Genomic DNA, 8,947 nt, shown 5'->3' with positions numbered 1-8,947 from the left:
ACAGGTTGATAAGTTTTTATTATATGTATTCACAGGAGTTTATGGACGAATTTGTATACCGTATCCTAAACATATAGCATAATTTTTTCTCTTCAAATAAAGCATTGTATGTACAATCTGAAGGACACACAGACATACACACACACACGCACGCACGCACATGCACACACACACACACACACACAAAATCAGCACAATCACACCCCGAAAAATGAGGTGATCCAAGAATTTACCACTCCACAAGTAAGAGTGAAGTCTATATACATCAAATGTCTTAATCTATATACTGTGTGTAGCATAATGAGCAATATAAGTATCTCATTCTTAAAACAGACCAATAGGACTACACACACACACACACACACTCACACAGAAACAACATGTGTAGAAAACACTGTTCGACAAAGGACAGGACATACTGAGCCCTATAGTCACTAATGAATACGTCTTATGTCATCTACTTCTTCTCATTAGAAAAAAAACATTTGTCTCTGTCTCTAAACAAGCTTCTTACTGGTTGCGTTACAGATGGTTGCGTTGTTGTCTGTGGAGATTACACAAAGTTACAAATAAATACAAATAAAAACTCTCTGCCAGCAGTCTAACACAGTAGCATACTGTGTGTTTTCCTCAGTGCTGCCCCACTATCAGAGCTAACACAACTCTTGTGTGGGCAAACTCTCATCATGGCAGGAAGCTTAAAGTGCAAGCAAGTGTGTCACCTGGTTGGAGGCAACACACGTAAACCCTCTGTCTAAATGGGAGACAGTGGGTGTAGGTAGGTGCAGAGTGTTCACCCCAGCTTGCCAGGTCAGAGCCGGGCATGATGAGTCAGCCTCAGTGCCTGAAGGTGTGGATGTCATTGTGGAGACTGACTGAAGGGCTAGAGGGCCTGCTGTTTGAATGGCAGCTTGTACTGCAACTGCACCGCTGTATCCACATGACGTTCCTGTAGAAACCCTCTCCATCGGGGCAGTGGAAATGAAGTCTCACGGTCCGGGAGAGGGACGGCGTGCAGCAGCGGCCATCGGTGCAAGTCCCACAGGTGCGAGGGCGGTACTGCTGTGCTGTTGAGCATCCAGCAAAGGTGATTCTGATTGGGTCCTGGGGGCGTACAGTTCGCTGGCACCTCTTCCCCTTCTGGATGACAGAAACACAAATTTCATCATTTCCTTGTAATTCTTTTGTAAATTTTTGTTTTACACTCACACAAATAGACAAATACAATCATCTAAGTAGCTTTTTTTTTCTTTTCAAAGAAAAAGAGATGAATTTACGATGTAGTAGCTGTTAGATGCAATTAATATTTTGCATGTATCTCCAATATTTGTTGATGTCCTGGTGGGGATGTATCTAAGCATACCTTGTTAGCTACGGGAGGCTGCAGCTCACATTGTCGGACCTGGCACAGTCTGGTTTCTCTGAGCAGCCGACAGTCTGGGTTGTCATTGGTCACACGGCTAGAAACGCCCATCCCACATGTGGTGGAACACTCAGTCCATGTGGTGGTTTGTGGGAAACAGGTGGATTTGGTCAATACCTCAGACATGGGGAAGGACACCATCTCTGAGATAGAGAAGAAAGACAAACTGTTACAATCAAACAATGAATCCCAACATTCAGGCAATTATGACGTATTTAAAAAAAAAAAGTGATCCATCAATCTTTGAGCTTTGATTAGATTTTGCTTATGTGCTATTTGTCCCTCAGAACTAGAAGAACCAGAGAACAGATCAATGCGATTCAGTTGGGTGTTTTCCATGCTAAGCATCATAACAACGAGGACATGATCTCTTTAGGAGATCATAAAGATTTTTAATGCCGGATCAAATTTTTTACTTGAACAAAAGAAATAACAAAATCTAATCTAATCTAATGTGAAATATGTATTTATATGTACTGAGCATCTTCAGCCTCTGAGGTTGAACCTTTTCAATTTCACTCAAGGAGAGTTGAATTGAGGGCAACTGCACATTAGTGGAAACACTTGAAGATGTTTCACCTCTCCTCCAAGAGGACTCTCTCTGAGGCCAGGCTATGCTTTAGATATGTGTTATGTCTCGCCACAATGCTGTCACAAAGGTCTGAATTGTGAGACGTTATATACACAGGTGTGTCCTTCTCAACTTTGTCCAGCATCCTAATTTGTCACATGTCAACTTCAGACACACCTCAGGGAAGATTAAAGCAAAGAGGATTCACCTGACCACACCTCACCACAGCAAACAGAGATTTCAGTTTTTGACTTTTAATAAATTTGCAAACATTTCTACAAACATGTTTTCAGCTTGTTATTATTAGTACAGTGCCAGCTTGGAATGGACTGTTTGCTTGGCCTGTGGTGATGCTGGTTGCAGCTTTTTATCTGAAACTGTAAAAGTAATTGAGCCACAGCAAATAAAGACCGGCTTTTGAAATCAGTCCTCAGAAGCCTGAAGCCACAGCTGCTGCACAAAGAGCTGTTCAACTGTTTATTCAAAGTTCAGTGAAGCGCGACATGGTTTCCAGTTTTTTCCAAACTGGAGAATCTGTTGTAGTTGCGTTGTCGTGATCCACAAAAAAACCAACCTCAATGAGTCCTAGCCGCTGCTGCTACATAGCACTGGTCGCCTGCTTACTCACTTTATCACTCGTCCAAATCCAACCAAATGAACAATACCTATGCCAAGTGTGAAGTCGATAAGACAAACGGATCTCGAGATAAGCGAGCCAAAATCAGACAGAAAGACAGATGAATGGATTACTGAGTGTAAATTGACAGACAAAAATTTTAATTTAAATGTGCAACACAATAAGGTGTGCAAAAAGCTGTATATCTAACTGATGCTGCCATGTTTTTTTTGGGGGGGGGGGGATTACAAAAGGTCAAAACCAATGAAATACAAGATGAATTCTAAAGCAGCTTCAGTAGGATTATTGCATCATGTTTTGGATATATTATATTCAATGATTTTGATGCTGACGTTGGCCCATCTCCTGGACATCAACATGAGAATCAGACCATATTAAGTGTTAGTGGGACATCAGGAAATGCATGGCTGGGTTACACTGTGATGCTTACCTCTGAACGGGGTCCCTCTGGTCTGCAGCAAGGCACTGATGTGGTTGGGAAGGTGCTGGTTGTCTCGTCGGGAGGTGTGTGTCAACTCGTCTGGCTCCTCACTGATGTGGTTGTCGTCGTCACACACCCATTCCTCGCAGCACCGGGCCTCAAGCCTGACCAGCCGGGGCCTTGGGCAGCGCCAGGTGGGTAGAGGCACTTGTTGAGGACAGAGGGGCATGCAGCCCACCACCCCATCCATACAGGTGCACTGGTGCTGACAGTTGGGCTGAAAGTCCTCGCCGTGCTGGTACACCCGCCCGCTGAACTCGCAGGGCAAACCCTGGGCCTCAGCTGTCAACGTGCACGTACAAAACAGGAAGCAGAGATGAGGAGAGACCTTTCAACTCCATAGGAAGGACACTCTGGAACACCTGCATTTGCACACTGACAACTAAAATGCAGGATCAGACTAGGGAAAGAAGTATGTTCAAAGTGGTATGCCACTGATTTTCATTCCAATTCTATATCCAAAGTTTTTCAGATTTCCTGTTATTAAACTTTAGTTGCAGTTATTAGACATCCCCTGCCCACATGGCTAAGACTCCAGACTCTTCACAAAGCTCGGGCTGAGCCGAGTGTACATTTTAGTTTACTCTGGTTTCTTTCCTTGTGATTTATTCATACAGGCAAGCATTGTTTTCCCTACTTAGAAGAAGTGAACAATTTGGCTTCTGTGTTATGAGTTGTAAAACCAAGAAGTGATTTTCTTCTTGACTTTCAGATTTTTTCTACTTGACAGATATTTTTGGATGACTCATTGTAGTTATTTAAACCCAATGAACTAGTTAAATTAGGTCCGTTTCATTAAGTTTAGTAGTGTGCTTTTGCTCAGCCTGGTTTTCATCCTCACCTCGACACAGTCCTCTCTTGGGGTCTCCTCCAGCCCCAAGATGGCAGCGTAGCCCCTTGATGTGATCACAGGGTTCGGTGGCGTTGCAGTCCTCATTGAACTGTCGAGCACAGATCTTACAGCAGCCACAGTGGTCTGTCACCCAGCTGATGCCCAGCGGGCAGAGCGGAGGTGAGGAGGCACAGGAGCATTGAGCTGGACACTCACTCTCTGCAGACTGGGTAGGGGTCAGAGGTCAGGTCAGGATGTGAGAAAGTGGCTGGTGTGATTACTAAACAATATTAAACAAACAGAAAAAAGTACAGAGAAGCTTTGAAAGCAAGTGACCACAGGTCACAGCAACTCACCGTTACTGCAGCACTGCTGAGCACAAACAGGGTGGAAATGATCTGTTGCACAGTAACAGGGATAAGCATCCTGATCACTTCAGACACACAAAAAGAGAAAAAACAAAATCTTCAGGAGCAATAGAGAAGTGTAGAAGTAAGGAGCAGTTCAGATCGACTGTCCAGCGTCCAGGGGAAAGAAGTCTTATTCGTCAGCTCAGGGAGGAGAAGGTATCCACAGTCCAGATTCTGTACACTGAGAGCTACACCAGTGTGCTCTTGTTTGGTCTTCTGCAGTATTTTGGTGTCAGCACAGCTCAGCTCTGCTTCACAGAGAGGTCTCCCTGTGCGGGGCCTGTACTTATAGACACACAAGCCTCCCTCCGCCCCTTCTGTGATATCACCGACTCTCCTCTCCAGATGACTGGAGAGTCTCCAGAGGGAGGAGGTGGCAGGTATACTGGTGTCAAGCACTGACACACAAACACTGACACACAAACACTGACACATCACTGTTATTGTGGACATGTGACTTCAAGGAGAAATGTCATGGTGTCAAAATATATGCAAGAGACAAATCTTGAACAAGTAATATGGAAAAAGTGTATGACAAGAAAAAAGAAAGCAATGGTAGGTCAGGTGTAATGGAAAACCTGAGCAGGGAATCCCACTCCATATTGGCTGAGTTTTTAACAGGGGAAGTGGTGATGTGGAGAAAATCCCTGTGAACAACTCTTCCAGCAGCGAGGGCCAAGCAGCTGGCTCTGTCCTCTCCACTGCAGTGTTCTGTGGGACGCTGTGCTCAGGACATCCTGTGTTCCCTCCATCACTTTCCTAATGGGCTGCATTCCAGGAAATACAGACCTATCTTCAGGTTCCCATGATTGGTAGGAAAAACTCTGCATTCCCATTGTCATCCCAGGGGCACGTAAAAAGTGTTTTGTTGGAGAGCAGGAAAGTCCTCACATTAAGCGCTGGCTCGCACTGTTATGAAACATGGGAAATGTACTTTGACGCATTTGATAGGGCTGCTGAAGGTCTCCCCTCTGTATCTGTAAAAACACAGTGTGCACACATTCTGCTGATAATTAAACCACTGATAATGGGAAAACCATTACATTTACATTAGATTAATATGTATATGTATACCAAAGTAAGACTAAAGAATCTTGTAATGAAAATAATAAGGGTATAATAATAATAAGAGAGAGAGAGAGAGAGAGAGAGAGAGAGCGAGAGAGAGAGAGAGAGAGAGAGAGAGAGAGAGAGAGCATCAGCCATCAAAGCACATTAACATTGAGGCCTAATGAATGGGTTGAAACCCTTTTCATTAATTTCTTTTATCAGAGACCTATGTTGTTCACATTACCTTCCTCTCTGTCTTTCTTGCTGGATTGCCACGTGTCTCTGCACTTCACCGCCACCAACTGTTGATCAGTGGATTAACACGTATGGTCTGTATGTGTCCATACCAACAAAAGGGAGAGAAACTTTTAAAAACATTGCTCCGCAGCACTGCTAGTGGTCAGAACACCCATAGGGTGACCTCAGTTCCCCACAGCCCACCCTGAAAACTTGAATATGTCGCTTGAAGCCAAACAGGTGAAAGTTGCTGCCACCACACACAGCTCCCTTGCTGAGAGGCGGTGCTGTTTGCTCCAGACTGAAGCGGTGATGAGCAGAGAGAGGACAACATCAAACCACACACCGTGCACGTAGTTACGCAAGCAGCCACCCAGACACCCAGCCGACGGAGCTGTAAAACCACTGGGAAGCTGGGGTGGGGGGTCACTGGGGTGAGATGAGGCATGAGGGGAGATGGGGTGAGAGCACCTTGTTGGGCAGCAGTGGGGAGGAGGGCAAGAGTCTGGATTCTTAGCATTCCTGGCCCACAAAGGCAGGATGTGTGTACTGGCCACGCTGCGTCACTGATGGAGGAGTGGGGTTTTAGTGGAGGGGGGGCTGCCAGTTTTTGCAGCCTCCTGTCTGGCCAGGTTCCAGCCATTGTTTGTCAGCCAGGCAAACATTTCCAAATACATGGAGGTCATGAGTCGTCGGTGATTCATCACACTGATGTTACCTATGTTTATTGTCTCATGTGGATTTTTGACACCAACCACCAGTATGATGAGTCCTTCCTTTTAAGTGTTTACTAAAAGTCGTTTTTGTACAACCTAACCTGTCGCCTCCAAATCCAAAGGAGCTTGTATCAAGGCAGCACAGAGGTTCCTCAGTAACACAGTGTGAGCTTTCATTGTCATGTGGTGTCAAAGAGCCTAATTCTGCTGAACAGCTCAGAATCACACTCATGGCAGTAATAAAAGGGATAAACAGGAAGTGTGTGCAGCATGCGGGAAGAGGTGCTGTAACGCCTGAGTCAACCGCAGACAGCTCAGAAGACACAACAGGAAGTCAGACGGAAGGTCTTCTCATTCTGCCAACATATTGTGAATGCAGCATTAGCCTGCACAGGTGTTGTGCACATGGAAAACAATGTTTGTTAAGGGCCACTAAAGAATAAATAGCAATATTAGATGAGAATGGCACTCAGTAGAGTGATGCATTCGTCAAGGCCCAACAGTCCCATTAAATTCAATCAAGCCAAACCAAATAACAGACACTCAGTGATATGAATCCCTTAATTATGAATTAATTTGTTTAACTTTCTGAGAAATATATGAGACTGTTGAATAAAGCCTTATCTTGCAATGTTGAAGAAATAAATTTATAAAAAATACCCATACCACATCCTTTGGTTAGGGTTAGGGTAAGGGTCTAGGGAATGTGTTATGTCTATGAGTGTCCTCACTTAGATAGAAGTACAAACTGTGTGTGTGTGTGTGTGTGTGTGTGTGCGTGCGTGCGTGCGTGCGTGCGTGCGTGCGTGCGTGCGTGCGTGCGTGCGTGTGTGTGTTTGTGTGTTTGTGAGTCATGACACCGTCTCCACAGGTTCTGTCTCTGCTGCATTCCTCAAGCCAGTGTCCTTAAAAAGCTCATGGTGCACTGCAGCCATCACTCATCCCATTGTTTCCCGGGGGGGGCTCCCATTTTTCATATAGTGTACACACATGCTGAGCAGTCAGGTGAGTATTACATTTCATAGATGAGTGTGAGCAGATTATGTCATGAGCTGTGCTGCAATTTGAAGCACGTGACTGGCAGCAGAAAGAGAGTTTCTTCTTCCAAAGGTTTAACATTGCATTTAAAAAACAAAATTTGCTGATTTCAACTCAGTGTACAACAACAGTCTACATGATTAATACATGGTATTGAGGGTGTTTGTATAGCCCATATTCACAAATCACAATTTGTCTCATAGGGCTAGGAAAAACTACAAAAAAACCCTTTTAACAGGGTAAAAAGAACATAGAAACCTCAGAGAGAGCCACATGTGAGGATCCCTCTCCCAGGACGGACATAGGTGCAATAGATGCCACGTGTAGCTGAGCACATCAAGGAAATTACAGTATTTACAACATTGATTAGAAGAGAAACAGTTTTTAAAACAATGGAGAAGTGTGTCATTGTTTAAAGTATTTATATATAAGAAAAAGTTTTAACATGTTCAAAAACATGCTTGAAGAAATACATGGATGTGACATCATAAATTCCATTTTTGGCAAAGAGATGACTGGCCTAGTAGAGCTGCAATGTGGGAGTGGCCTCCGGTACTATATGTATATTCCCCTGTATTTCCATAAAAATGTTTTCTTTAAATATCTTCAGGATTACTTAACACAGAAACGCCATCCTCAGGTGTCGGCGGTACAAATCAGTACTGTAGGCATTCAAAGTTTTCTTGTGTGTGTAGGCTGTGTAAGTGTTGGCCTGCTGTCAGGGGCTCATGGGACTACTGTAGGTTTCTGGTCAAAATGCCCTGCTGTCGTGCAGCATTCGCACTGATAAAGATCTTGACTAAATTGACTACTACTAACTAAAGTGTGGATGCTCTCAGCATACACACTAATGAAAACGTGGGCTCACCCTGCATGGGGTGGCTGCAGGTGTGGTTGCACACAAAAGGGAGTCATGACTTGAGCTGGCAGCTGCCCAGCACAGAGGGAAGCTGTGGCCTGCACATTCCTCCACAGCATCTAATAGGAGTGATGACAGCAGGGAGCCCAGAGCCGCAATAACTGGCCACAGTGCTACCAATACTGGCAATAACCTGGCCATTGTGTGTCTGGCATGAGCAGGTGTGCAGCAGGTGTTGACCGACAGAGGGAGGGTGAGGTAACAAGTGGACTCAACTCATAACTTTGACTGCGGTGGCTCTGACTGAACAGCCTCTCATCTGCTGAGCTGGTCATTTCAATTAAGCACTTTGTAGGTCATTAACTTTGCCTTTATTTTAAGCTACATTATAGAAGCAAAAGGGAATATTTTGTATAATACAAATTGACCTTATGATGCAAAGGTTGTCCCTAATAATAACAATCACACCAATCATTTTCAGTAACTCTGTATTTCTCAATTCAGCTTACTAGCCTCTTTATGCTTATTATTTTAGTCTTTTTGGGGCAGAAGAGTCTATCGAAATTTACATTTTCAAAATGTTGTCAAACACACAGAGCTAGAGAGCAGCTGGTGGAGCATGTAGTGGCAAAATTAGAAGGAGAGGGAGGACAAGACTTGGATTTAGGTTCACACTGACAGACAGACAGACCT

General features: G+C 44.3%; 1 protein-coding gene across 1 annotated transcript; it reads right to left on the bottom strand.

Annotated features, from left to right (window-relative positions):
• ccn1l2 (cellular communication network factor 1, like 2) lies at nucleotides 1-4,389 on the bottom strand. Its single transcript, XM_034595829.1, has 5 exons — nucleotides 4,301-4,389; nucleotides 3,954-4,170; nucleotides 3,062-3,394; nucleotides 1,364-1,566; nucleotides 1-1,140 (listed from the first exon to the last, which is right to left on the bottom strand). Exons 1-5 carry the CDS (start codon nucleotides 4,367-4,369, stop codon nucleotides 838-840), a joined length of 1,125 nt encoding a protein of 374 aa, XP_034451720.1. The 5' UTR covers nucleotides 4,370-4,389; the 3' UTR covers nucleotides 1-837.
• Nucleotides 4,390-8,947: the final 4,558 nt, after the last annotated feature.

The sequence above is a fragment of the Hippoglossus hippoglossus genome, chromosome 9, assembly GCF_009819705.1.
Source record: "Hippoglossus hippoglossus isolate fHipHip1 chromosome 9, fHipHip1.pri, whole genome shotgun sequence".
NCBI classification, from domain to species: Eukaryota; Metazoa; Chordata; class Actinopteri; order Pleuronectiformes; family Pleuronectidae; genus Hippoglossus; species Hippoglossus hippoglossus.
This window is presented reverse-complemented; position numbering and strand designations above follow the sequence as displayed.

Coding starts and splice junctions, on each gene's coding strand:
- ccn1l2 (XM_034595829.1), bottom strand. CDS start 4,369: ATGCTTATCCCTGTTACTGTGCAACAGATCATTTCCACCCTGTTTGTG. Junction 1,567..3,061: donor CAGAGGGACCCCGTTCAGAG/GTAAGCATCACA, acceptor TCTCTATCTCAG/AGATGGTGTCCTTCCCCATG. Junction 1,141..1,363: donor AGCCTCCCGTAGCTAACAAG/GTATGCTTAGAT, acceptor TCTGTCATCCAG/AAGGGGAAGAGGTGCCAGCG.